The 13,530-nt window shown below is 45.8% G+C and overlaps 1 protein-coding gene across 1 annotated transcript in view; it reads left to right on the top strand.

Annotated features, from left to right (window-relative positions):
• LAMP5 (lysosomal-associated membrane protein family, member 5) overlaps window positions 1-8,390 on the top strand; it is a gene marked incomplete at its 5' end in the record, with an annotated part of 8,947 nt that extends 557 nt beyond the window's left edge. Inside the window, 3 exons of the mRNA XM_010296139.1 lie at window positions 5-110; window positions 1,561-1,749; window positions 8,212-8,390. Coding sequence (XP_010294441.1) covers window positions 5-110; window positions 1,561-1,749; window positions 8,212-8,390 — 474 coding nt within the window. The remainder of the gene's footprint in view (window positions 1-4; window positions 111-1,560; window positions 1,750-8,211) is intronic.
• Between the last annotated feature and the right edge of the window lie 5,140 nt (window positions 8,391-13,530).

Genomic DNA, 13,530 nt, shown 5'->3' with positions numbered 1-13,530 from the left:
GCAGGAGGGGCACAACACCTCCCGGGGGCAGGAGACTTTTTGGAGGCTCAGCCTGATCCAGTTCACCTACGACACCGCCGAGCGCACCTACTTCAAGGACGCCGTCGGCCGTAAGCGCCCCGGGGGCACGGGATTTCCAGCAGATCCCTGGGGTCTGGCGAGCGGGGAGCCGGGGGGGCATGGACACCCCGCGGGCTACGCGGCTAAATACTCTTTAACAAGGAAAAAATAAACCCCAAACCCGCCCGACAAAACCGGAACTAGGGGCCAGTTTTAACGGCGTATTCATTTATTTCGTTTTTATTCGCGTATCTTGTTTTTGATGCCCCGCAATTGCAGCGGGAGGGAGAGCCCAACCTCTGCCCCTTTACTGTGCTGCCCCTGGCCCTCCCGGCGGACCCAGGAGCCCGAGGGGGGGGGCAGCGGGGCAGGGGTCTGCCTGGTCGGGAAAATCTCGTCCTCTTTCCTGCGGGAGATGTTTTTTAAAGTTAATTATCTCCTCGGGTCTGATGATGGTTGAATTAAGTGGGGAAGCAGCGGTTTCCCAAGACAGTGATGAGATAGGCATCAAGATCCATACCCCTACATGCCTCTGTAGCCAACAGCCTGCTTTTTTTTCCACTGTGTTTCCTTTCTTTTGGCTTTCAGTTTGTTTTTATCTCCTTTCTGCTCAAAAATTAGTTGTCTTGTATTGAAAATTGAAATACTGTCATTTGCAAGTTGTTCTTCCGCAAGATTTTCAAACTCTGGTGAATGGTGCGTTAAGAGTTTGTGGTGTAAGACACACTGGACGCTGAGCTATTTTTCCCACTGGTGGTTTTACTGTTTGTGTGCCCAAAACACAGTGGTGGCCATGTCTCGTCACCTTCTGCAAGTGCAAAACAGTGATTACCTTTCTGTACTGCTGGAGGGGAACAAAGGGCTGCAGAAGAGCGGGAAGTGGAAGGCATCCCTCCTTCCACCTTGCTAAGCCTCATTTGGCATTCATGTATAGAACAAGCTTGGTGCAGTGGGAAGGTATTTGCTTGTAATCTATACTTGAGTGAAACGGTCATGTTCTATTTTCAGGAAGGGTGTTACGCTTTGTAGTGAGATCCCCAGACTTCATTGCTCCTTCCCACCTGAATATGGAGCCCAAGCGCAGCCACAGGAATTGCTGTTTCCCAAATGTAGGGAGTAGGAGAGCACAGTCTGAGGACGGAACAAAGGAAACCATTCCTCTGACTTTTTGGACTTTTGTCCAAAGTGACATGAGTGTAGCTGGCAGCAGCAGAGCCAGCTCTCCTTTTTGTGCTGGCAGGACCCCGCGCTGCAGCCGTCTGTTCCTGCTCGCAGTCAGGAGACCCCAGCATGGGAACAGACTTGGCTATGTGGGGGTGTCATGCCAAAAGCATGGTCCCACCCTAGGAGGAAATGCTGCTTTAAGAGTAGTGGAGCGTGTGGCTGCTGCATCGCGTACCACCTGCATACCCTTGTGTTCCATTCATTAGCTTTGTTAATAAAGTCACATCAGTCCCCCAGAGACAGGACCTGATCTTTGCTGTTTCTGACCTTGGCCAGCCGGGAAGCACACGGCCAGCTCGCACCAGCTGTCTGCCCTGGTCACCCCAGCTGGGAGGTCCTACGAGTGCCAGGCACAGCAGACCATCTCCCTCATCTCCAGCGACCACCAGAGATCTGTGCAGCTCTTGCTGTCGGAAGTGCGCATCCAGCCCTTTGACATCACCGCGGATTTTGTCTTCAGTGAAGGTAAGGTGCAGGGCGAAGGCATGTCCTGCATCGCTGAGATGCTGACGCTGCCGTGCCCTTTGGGGATGTCGCAATGTACTGAAAGAATTTGGGTCCCAGCTTTATTGGAGCACCTTCCCCTCCCTCCAGCGGGTTGTTAATGCTCCCTGCAGTCCCTCCAACCCATCCCATCCCTGTGTGGTCTCCCAAAAGCTTCCACAAATTCAGTCTAGCTGTTATTTGGCCAGAACACGGGCTGTCGTTGCATGTACGTTGGCAACATGAGTTCTGTAAGGACTCATCTGTCTGGATTGCCAGCAAGCCCCAGAACTGCCTGCTCCCTGGGGAGCCCTGCAAGGCTTAGGTGTCTCCTCTGCAGCATGGAAGGTGCTTCAGTACAGCTCCAGGAGCTTTTTAGGGCCGCTGCGCACTGAGGAAATCTTGGGGCTGCAGTGGGAGGAAATACTTGCATGTTGCCGGCTTCAGTTTGATTAACGCTCATTGCAAGAGTGAAGGAAGCGTAATGGGGACTTCAGTGAGGCGCCTTGTGCACCAAACACGGGACACTGTTCCTCTTCCTGGGTGTCTTTTAACATTAATTGTGGATAAAAGAAAATGGGAGTTAATGCGTGCTGTTCATATCAAAGGGTACTGTACTGTACTGTAGTTGGCAGCAATGCTGCCGTGAGGCAGGATTCCTGCAGATTTTGCCTGCCTGTATCGTGAGGAACCCGTGGTGCTCATCCTCCCTGACTTCCCCCTGCCTTTCCCATCCGGTTGGGTGAGGGAGCGTAAATATGCTCACCTGAATTAGGGCTTTGAGACTCGTCCCTGTTTCATGGTGCCATCTTAGCAAATTACTTAACTCCATTATTATAACAAGATGCAAATAAAATTTGTAATAGCCAAATCTTTTAATAATGAGCTAGAAAATGATGGTGTTATTTTCAAGTCTAGCATTAAAAATGTCAGGCTTTATTTTGTGTGTGGGAAATATTTTAGAACACAATAAAAAACCAGCACTGACTTCAGAGCCAAGCGCTTACGCTCATGACTCACATTCCTCTAACTGATGTAGTAAATATATGCTATTATGTATGCTGACTCTGGCAGAGCTCTGCGTGGCTGAATTACTCATGGCAAGGCCAGTGTAGTATGGAATAGGTTTTATCCGTGGGCACAAATAAATCTTGCCCCCCCCCCCAAGCAATATGATGTTTTGCATAGGTTACAGGGAGAAAAAGGCAGAATGTAATAGTTTCCTGTCATTTTTTTGTTGGCACTTTTCTTCATCCTCTCTCTCCTCCTGTGGATCTAAGCTTCCTGCACTCGGGGTTTGGCTGGGCAGACCGTGGAGGCTGAGAAAAGCGTATTTAAACCATGCTAGTCTGGACTCGGTTTTAGCTGCTCTGTCTCTGGATACCAAACTTGTCAAGTCCAAGAGCTCGCAGTTAAAAGAACCAAACTCGGGGTTCGTTGCCAAAGGGAAATACTTACCTTTTCATTATATGCTCTTTCATATCAGGTAGTAAATTTGGTTGGTTGGTGTTGGGTTTTTTCCTTTGTTGTTGTAGTTCAGGTTTTTTTTTTTTTCTCCAGGACGTGAGGAGACCCTGGTAGGTTTAGCAATCTTTAAACGTACGTGGGGAGTTTTTTCTTCTGAGGAAAGCATCATTTCTTTCTTTGTCAAGCTTTCTGGGTTTTTTTGTTGCTGCTGTCATTATTCAATGAGATGTCTTTTTGTTGAATTCCATTGGAAGTAAACTAGCAAAGAGCACCTGGAGAGGATGGTCATAAATGCCCGTGAGGTATTTGTCAGGGAAGTTTCACATGGGGCTCTGCCACTTCTCCCAGCGGCATGTCCCCACCAGCCCTGCAGACCAGCATGTCCTCGGCACATGCATGGCAAAACATGATCCTTTGTGGGGTCTGAGAATCACTGCCAATCTTAAATTACAGTAATTAGCCTTCTCCTTTTTGGTTCATTAATTTCCCATTAGGTAAAATTCGTATTAATTATGAACAAGCCACAGAACATTTTAAAATATTTTAGAATAGTGAAAGAGACCTGCTAGAGCAGAAGAATTGCCGAGATGTGGGAGGGTCGGGGCCCTTTTACCACAAAGAAATGGAGGGAAAGATTTTGTCATTTGTCCTAATGCTGTCCTGTCTGGAATAGATTAAAAAGCTTGTAGGGGGTGATCGGGCTGCTTTTATTTTCTGAATGCTTAAACTCATGTGCTAGAATATATTTTTTCTTTTTTTTTTAAGATACTGCTTCCAACCCTCACAATTACCTACGTGTACATATGTATCGATAAATAAATATATATTTACCTTTTTCAGTACAGAAGCAGCAGAATATTTTTTTCATTCTGAGCTTGGGAAATTTAATTTTTTTTAATAAGGAAAGCGTGTGTATGTTTTTCAGCTTAAAAGATTGGTAAAAAGAGCTGGATCAAGAAGGGGAGAGGAGAACATTTAAATTGGAGAAAGACCCCCAAAGAAATTGTAATGTCTTTTTTTTTTTTTTTAATCAAAATAATGCAGAATACTAGTACAAAGGGATACAAAACCCGAGAATTAGGGACCAGGATCCTGGGAGGTCTCATCACCCTCTAAGCAGCCCCAAGCAAGGGCCGTATTTTCTTAAGGGTCTTTAGCACCAAGTAGCTCCTCTTCGCAAGGTATGCGGGCTTTTTTTTTTCTTTTTTTCTTTTTTTAGGCTAACTTACAAACACTCATCTCAAAATCTCAAAGATCCATCCTGTTGTGCCAGACAACTGTGCTGGTTTTCTATCCTTTCCATCCTTTCCAACAGTCCCTGCCAACTGGTCCTCAGGCTTACGGTCGTGACTGTAGGAAACAAGTGGGTGGGGGTTTTGTTTTGTTTTGGTTTTTTTGCCTTGCTGCTATTTGGTCTGCAGAAAGATGCTGAAACAAGAAAATGGGCCTGTTGGGTGGTTTCGTAGCCTAGTACTGAAATTGGACGAGCACTCACCATAGAAACCGTGGCGATACGTGCGCTTGGGTGCTGCGCGGAGTCGGAGGAAGCACGGCACAAAAGAACAATGGGGAACGTACCTAAATGCCTCCTTTATATCCACCCACAGTCTTTGTTTGACGAGGCCAGGACTGGGGCTGCGGGGTGGCACCTCTCTGGCAGAGGGGTCACCCCACTGTGTGCGGGATGCAGGAAAACTCCCGGCATCACTTGAGCTTTTCACATAGTTAAAATTTGCCAGGGACCTTTATGCTTTCCTGGACTGAGGGTAAAACCCAGCAATTTGGGCAAACGCTGAGATTCCTGTGACCCGAAACAAAATACTCAGGAAAATTTGATGGAAAGGGCTGTTCTCCTGCAGAAGGCATTGATTTGAAATACATAGCAGTTCCCAGTGTGATAGTGTTTCATTTGCTGTGCATCAACCAGCCCACCTGCCTGCACTGTGCTTGATGGGGTTGAGTGTCTGAATTTGTGTCTGTTGTGGACTTGATGCAAACGCTTCTCCCCTCCCGCTCCCCCTTTGCATTTTCCTTTGCCGGTAGACCAGGAATGATACCTGTTACCTACCTCCTCATGGTGTTGTGGACCTCAATACCTATGCAGTGCTTTGAACTGGGGGTGAAAAATGCTGTATAAATGTTAACGTACGTTGTTATAAATGTGAAAATATTTTTATTTGTGTAAAATTATGTATTTTATCATTATATTTTTAATTAATTTTTAACATTAGTATAATGTGAAAATACAAAATTTCAGCCTCCTAGCAGTCAGCATCTGGAGAGCCTTAGTTCTGCTGCAGATGTGTTTGTGCTTAGGACTGGCCTGTGCCTCCATGCTGGGTTCCCCACAGCCCCATTCCCAGACTTTGGCGATCTGCTCCAACAGGAGAAAATGGATGTGTCTGGGAAGAAGGCGTTGCTAAGGCCGGAGGGGCTGCTGTGCAAGGGTGCCTTTGCTGCAGAGGCAGAGTGCTTTCTGCCCAGGGAAGTGTGGCAGGGTCCAGCCGGGGAGAGCAGCAGGGTTTGTAGGTGTGCTGCTGCAGACTGCAAGCTTTGCTTTGCTTATTTTTTTTATCCTCTTCAAAATTGTCAGGATAAAGAACTACCTTCCTTGGCTGCTTGTAAGAATTGACACCTTTTTGAGTTGTGACTCTTGACACTTCAATCCTTGTGGACACCAGAGAGCTTTGGCCATGTCCTCTGGCACATTTTGTGTTCTGCAGCCAGTTTGCTTTGGCAAAAGCTGGGAATTCAAATATTGCAAACGAGTGCTTTAGAGTTGGGTCAGTCCTCTGCATCACAGCACTGGGACTTTTAGCTTTGCCACCCTTGCTGGCTGCAGACTGCTCTGCCTTCACCCCATTCCCTACAAACACGGCAACATTCTTGTGTAAGGAAAGGTGCGCGGGCAAACCTGCCACGTTTGGGGTGAACGCCTTCCGCTGGGTTTACAGCAGACTTGTTTACATTTTCTGTAGGGTTTAAGCTGAATGACTTTCAAGGTAAAAATTTGTGCCCGCAGGAAGAGATTGCAGCGGCTGGACTAAAATGCTATTTGGCACATCAGCACGCCCGGTCCCGTCGGGCTGTCTGCGGCCGCATGGTGAGCTCCTTCAGCACGGATCCTTCCTGTAGGAGGGGTGCTGCTTTGTGCCGGCCCGTGGGCAGTGGGCCGGGGGGTCAGAGCACCGCTGGCACTACCCCATGCGTGGCTTTTTCCTGCAGTCAGGTCCGGGGATGCCAACCTGCCGCTGTGTCTCTGCCTTGGCACTGAGAGTCTGGTCAGGCCTTAGCATCCTAAACCAGGAAGAATTTCATAAAGCTCTAGAAACCCGATTTTGGGAGCTAAATAATAATTAAGGTGGGGTTTTTTTTACCCCTTTCTCCTTAATACAAACAAACAAAACCCCTGCATTGCAGCAATTGCTGAATTGCCTGTAACACAGTCCTGGTGATTAATCGCTCCTCTGGTGAAACAGTGAGCAACTGCAACCGAAAAGGACATGTTTGTAAGACTACGTTTCACTTTTTCTCTTTTGTTTCACTTCATTTACAGCTTGAAATGTTTCCTGATGGCATTGCTGCTGAGCCTGGTTCTGGGAGGATGGCTCTGCGCCGGGACCCGACGGAGCTCCCAGAGGTGCTGACACTGCTGGAGATATGACCCTGCTGTCACCTCCTGCCTCGGCCTGGGGGGTCTCTGGGTTTTTCTGGCTCTTTGCCACATGCCATTAGATTTGCAGAGCGTTTGCCATTTGTGGTTATTACAGATCTCTGCGTCTTGCAGTCAAGCTGCCTGGGGAACCCATCTGGACAGTCTTCAGCGATGGGAAGAATTAGCGGTGTCCTTTGTATCTGCTCATCTAACATGCAGCCTTTTTTTTTGTGGTTGTTGTTTTTCATTGTTTTCAGCACAATTCTAGTAGTGAAGATGATGATCCAGGGGCCAGAGCACTGTCCTTCCTGTACCCCATAACCTTTTTTTTTCCAGAGTTGGCATATTTCTTCTTCTTGGTCTGACAGCCCCATCTCGGCAGCATCAGCTCTGCCTGTCCATCAGCACGGATAAGCAACAGTCCTGTCGGGGGGTGGGAAGTAAATTGTGATCCTGTCATTCAGGCCTGCAGTAGACTCTGGAAGTGTAAGGGAGCTGAGCCGGTATTACCAGCATAATGTGTTTCCTAATCTTGGTGACTGTGCCTTTGCAAGCTGGATAGAAAAGTGTTTTCCCATTGTGTGGTGGTTGTTAATTTTCTAATGGTTTATTAGACTATGATAAGAGACTTGTAGGCCAGAGAGAAAGACACCGGAGAGGCTCATGTTGCTTCTGCTCATCCTTTGCCATATTTGACAAAAAATGTGGAGTGCCAGGATGCTGTTCGATCAAACACACGTGTGCTCTGCCAGTGCTGGTAAACTCCCTGTGGGGAGCTGAGAGAGAACAGAGAGAGATGCTGTTAGATCTGTGTCAACTTGCAGATAGAGGGGGGGAAAAATCTTTTAACGATGAGCAGGGTAAGTGTGATGCAGACTTCCTGATGTTGAGGTCTTGCATTCTCATATTTATAGACTCTGTGACTAAATAAACAAAACGGGTGCTCAGCCATGCTCAGGAAACTTGTACTTTGGCTTGTCCCATTCCCAACAAGGCTGTTGGTGTGCCAGAAGCCTGAAGGGGAGCTTATGGGCATGAAGGTGTTTTCTCCCACCACGTTGGCTGGTTTGGTAGATGTTGCTTCTCCCTCCAGACCCTGTGTTGTGACTGTGATTTCACTTTCCTCCAAAGCAATTGATTTTCTCTGGGACGCCGATGACAGTTGCTGTCTCTCCTTGTGGCTGTGGCTATTTTTGCTGCACAGGGACCCCCGGGGCAGAGCCGTGACTCCGGGGAAGTTGGTTTGCTACTGCAGCAAGAGTTCGGATTTTCAATGTCTCACTCATTTCTCTCTTTCTCCCTTTTCTTTTTTTTCCCTGCAGAACACAAGTGCCCAGTGGACCAGAGGGAGCAGTTAGAAGAAACCCTGCCTCTAATTTTGGGCCTGATACTGGGGTTGGTTATCGTGATAACCCTCTGTGTTTATCATATCCACCACAAGCTGACAGCCAACCAAGTGCAAATTCCTCGGGACAGATCTCAGTACAAACATATGGGATAGGGGACAGGATCGAGCAGCCCAAATACCTATCAGGTAGAAAAAGCAAAAGCACTTTTTTTTCTAAGGGTGAGGTAAGGTTATGGGAGGCAAGAGATGGTATTCACAACACCTGATCGTGGATGCACATGGAGGCACACACGTTAAGGTTAGGCTTTAATACAGCTGTCTCTGTAAGAGGACTCGGAGCATCTGACTTTAGGGGTCTGTCTGTGGCAGTAGGTGATATGAATACCTTCTTAAGAACCTGGGCTGATCATCTGGAAACAGAAATGCTTCACATGTCAAAATTTAATATTAGGGGCAAAATCAGCTTTTTTTTTTTTATTCTTCCTTTTTTCCTCCTCCCTCTAAGGTACTCTTACCTCCTCGGTGTGCCATTCTTGGCAGCGTTCAGCCCTCTGTGTTCAAGTCTATGCAGGGAGCGGGGCTGGGGGACACACCTGTTGCACAGACATCATTAAGATCGTTTAACTAAGGGACTTAAACCACATTCCTGAAGCTTGCACTCATGTTAAGGAAACCATGAAGGCAATACAGGTGTGTTTCGGAGGGGAGCCGAGAACCTCAAGCTGGTATAAACTGGACTAACTCCAGTGGTGCAGATTGTAGCCAGCTGAGGAGCTGACCCCACTCTTGAGGCTGAGTAAAGAAAGTTTGTTTTTGCTTCTTGAGCCACATCTGAATTAAAGTTTAAACAATAATAATAAAAGAGTATTGATATACAAATTATAAAGTGCCATGCTACTGCAAGTCAACTGAGAAATGCTTCTGGCTGGACATCCTGCACGTATTGTGATTGTCGTTGAGATGTTAACATTGCTACCTGCAACTGATATTTTCACAGTGAAACAAAAAAAAAGGAAGAAAACGGAAATGTTAAAGTTACTATGCAGATTATTCAGGTATAATCTAATGTAACAGAAAAAAATACAAGGGAACCCTTGAAATCTATCCTTAAATGTAGACCATTTTTAAAATTAATTAAAACATGTACATATATAATAGATGATTTGCCTTCTTATTTTGAAGTTGTCATGCTTTTTACTAACTAATGGTATTGGTGTAAAAATATGTCATCTGACTGGATGTGAAATGTAGGATTTATTCTAGCAGTATTTTGGTGCAGATGGTTTGGTGACGACATCGTGGTGGCTCAGTATTCTGTGAGTTGTTGGCTATTTCTAATGTTCTTCTAATCTCTTGGCAGTTTCTTATGTGTTTTGTGGGTAATGGTGTGTTTCACTCTGGTCCCATCCAGTTCCCACTGAAACCCTTGGCTCCGGTGTTACTGCAGGAAGAGTTAGTCCAGACCTTGCGTTAGTGTAGGGTATAGAAAATGCTTTGCTGCTCTTGAACTGATTTGATCCAAAGAGGGACTCGTACAAACTGTCCCCCTTCAGCTTAAAACAGGGTAATAGGCCAAGAAAAGTAGTAATTTCAATGTTGAGAATTGGAAGAGGAGAAACTTGGCTTTTTCATGCTGCAGCCTCCTCCAGAATGTAGGGTGGCGGGGTTTTTTTTGTCGAAGATGAAGGTGGATGCAGCAAGCGCCTTCCTTTAGCCCCATCTTATTCCTGTTTTCATTTCTATGTTATGATGGGCTTTTTGTTTTCTCATTTGTATGTAAGAAGCAAAATTATGGCACTAATGATGCTTGTGGCTTTGCCCTTTTCTTTTAAAATTGCAGTGAAAGTGTCCTTGGGTGGGCTTTAGGCTGACTAAGTGCCACTGCCTAAAATGAGCTGATTATTATTAAAAAAAAAAAAGGTCTTTTTTAGAAGCAGCCAGAAAAAGCTGTAGGTGGCAGGAGGGTGAATAAAAGGATTAAAGGCTCATCCTTAATAGAGAGGGGCCATAGTTATCAGCTTTGTCCTGCCTCACTCTTGTCTTCCCTCCAGCCAGAAAGGCTCTCCCAGCCAGCTCCCATCAGCCTGGAGCATCTGCTCCTGTATTTGACATCCAAAAAAAACATAAAAAAGGGGAGGGGGGAGCAAACAGCTGACCTGCAGATGCCAAAGGAACACCTCCATTGTTGTTTATCTTCTGAATAGCACGTTTTGGCGAGGCGGCTGCAGGAACGAGCTGTTGGGGTGGTGTGGTTGTGTGTGAGTGAGCAGCAGCGGGGCAGGACATGGTGGCTGGATGGGGATGGAAACTGCACCAAACTGGAGACATCCCAGTCAGTAAGAGGCTGGTCCCACCCAGCCAGTTTCAACCCGATGAGCTGCACAGGTCTTTGGTGTCAGTAGGAGCAACTTCTGGTGGTTCAGTTGAGAGTTATTAAAGATACAAAAGAGCTGGGGTTTTGTCTGTGAAGAATGAGGGAAGAGAAGGACTTTGTGGCTGGAAACAAGGAAGGGGGATCCTGGTTTTCCTCTGTGTCATCTGTTTCTCTAGAAGAGCTGATACGGGCTTTTTTTCCCCTCTCTTTTTCTTGCAAAACTTGAGGTAGTTGTGTATCCATTTGGATACCAAAATTTTAAATGGGTGACATAAAAAAAAAAAACAAGAGCTACTTACCTTCTACTTGCCTTTAGTAGGAACTTTGCAGAGATATGGAAATTCACATCACAGCATTTTTATAAGTGTCTTTGGTTTCTGATTCACTTCAAATTTTTAACCCAACGAAAGGATGACTGTACTGGAAATGGACTTGTATTTCTCAGCTTTTCATGACCTCTGAGTGCATCCAGCCTCATACTGAGGCCAAAGCGTAGCCCGTGGCAGGGTAGATGCAAGTTATTCCAAAATATACAACCGAGCAAGCAAAGTCTTAATGCTCCTTTCTCTTGTCCTCCTGCTTTTGCTTTGTGTGACAGCTCCTAGCACAAGCCATCAGTGTCAATCCCATTTGCACTATAGTATCTTATATCCTGCAGAAATCGTATGTACTTTGCAGAGTGGGTTTGGAGGCAGGAGGGAGTGTCCATAGCTGGCAAGAGGGGTTGACAGATACTTCCCAAAACCAGAGCAGGAGGTGGAAAACCCAGCACTCTGCACCCTTGCAGCATTTAATGGGGTACGTTTAACCTTTCTTAGCCTCCCTTGGAAGCTACAGGTCAGGGTTTATATTGAGCTGTTTGAAGACGACAAAACCTGGAGCTTGGCTTAGCTGCCTTAACGTCACTCCTAGGAGAGGCAGTGGCTGGTGGATGGAGCTGCTGGCTGAACATTAGCTCCAGGCTGTTTTTTGGAGCACTTACAAGTTTGTTGTTGTTCTTCAGGGAAAGCTGCTGGTGGGTTTTAGCCCCTTGTAGGTAGTGTTGTTGCTTCCCCATTTGCAGAAGGTGAGCAAGACCTGCCTAGTGTAACGGGGAGATGCTCTCGGACATCTACATGTATTTGAGATAGAAAAAATGTTAATTTATGGTTGACTTTGCAAACTAATTTTAATTCTGCCTGCAGTGAGGGTCTAAGAGCAGTCACAGCAGAGCCACCCAAGGAGAATGTTGTCTTCACGTAACCGTATAGGAAACCATCCTCGACTGATCCCACTGCTTAAGCATTGGCCAGTGCATTGAAGTGGTGGGATTGGCCATGTGATGAGAGGAGAACCCCCAAGAGCTGACGCTGCTCTTGTGGCCCCGTTCTGCCCGTGCAACCCTCTGCCCATGTAGCTCAAGACCTTTTGCTGCTTTTCACGTCAGATGTTTTCCGTAGCTAGTACTTGGCATCACTGTCAGGTTGAAAGTGTCTGTAAGCTACCAGGAACTTGGGTTTCTGTAATAAGAGAGAAAATGATTTCTTGCTGTCCTGAAATGTTTTCACTCTTGCTTTTTTGGGAAGAAAGGAAATGGAAACAATAATTTCAGCTCAGTCGTGGTTTGCATTGTGCCCTGGACTGATGTATCTTGGCTCTGGAAAAAGTTATTTAAGATGTTGAAAGAAACCCCTTTGAATCTTTCAATTCTTCCCATACTTTTGCTAACAATTATTTACTGAACTTGATCTGAATTTTCCATTGATTTAAACTTTCCAAGCCTATTTCTGAGAAACTATTTATGAGAGGTTAAAAAAAAGCTGTTGAACTTCCCTCCTGCCTATCAAACTACAGTAGCACTTTTATTGTGATAAAATATTTATGTTTTATGTTTGGCTTTCACTCATTGATGGCTTATCATGAGCTAGCTGCAAACTCGAACATTTTGCTTTATAGATGTTTATGAACACACTGGTAGAAGGTGGGTAAATAGAAGAAACTTACCACTCTACTGAGCTCTGTAAGGACCTGTAATAATTAAGCATTTACTAAAGCAGCTGCTTGTTAATGACTTATGTCAGTACTTATGATTAGAACTTTAATTCTAAATCATTGATGTCTTGCCGAGGAGGGGAGTTACAGAGCTAGTAAACGCCTTGGCCTCTGCTACTAAAATTTATGAGTATTTGTGAATACTTTCAGAACTGGTAACCTCAGAAAAAGCCATTGTTCCTTAGTGACAGGTGGGAATAAATGCACTGGAGTAAGGGGCCATGTGCAGAGCTCAGCCTCAGCCAGTTCAGCAGATGAAGACGTCTTCTGGGTGAATGGATGCTCCCAACATCTGGTATCTAAAAATCTCAAGAGGTTTGGTTTGTTTTGCTGAGATGCCCAACAAGGGCAAGACTGCACAGCCCACAAGGTGATAGCGATGGAGGAAATGGCTCCTGCAGCGTGGATACCACAGGGACCAGGAGAGCCATGGGGTTGCAGGAGATGAGACCTGGGAAGATCCCTCAGAAGTTACCTAAGGAACAGATTTGCAGAGCGGGTGATGAACATGGCTCAGTCAACTGTGTTGCCTAAGGTAACAGGCTGTGGTTACGCCCTGCTTTTTTGCCTGGCTCTGGCTTTATTTGAAGGTCTGTGGGTGAAACGGGCAAAGTTCATCGCTTTTGTTTTGAGTGATGGCTAATGTGTTTTGAAACATTTACTGATGTCAGCAACCAAAAGTAATACAAAACCTCATTTATAAAACTTGAAGATGCTTAAAGAGATCAAATAATATTGTGGCTTAATTACCTGACTGATAATGCTACTGGGGAGCCTGGGAGGAATGTTTTCACTAGGCATGAGAGCTGAAAATTAAGCCATTTTGAGCCAAAAATTAAGAACATGTAAGGCAAAACAAAACCCCAGGGTTATTTTAGGGGTGGGGAA

Source organism: Phaethon lepturus, unplaced genomic scaffold (genome assembly GCF_000687285.1).
Source record: "Phaethon lepturus isolate BGI_N335 unplaced genomic scaffold, ASM68728v1 scaffold111, whole genome shotgun sequence".
Lineage (NCBI taxonomy): Eukaryota > Metazoa > Chordata > Aves > Phaethontiformes > Phaethontidae > Phaethon > Phaethon lepturus.
Note: the sequence above shows the minus strand (reverse complement) of the source record. Positions and strands in the feature narration are given on the sequence as shown.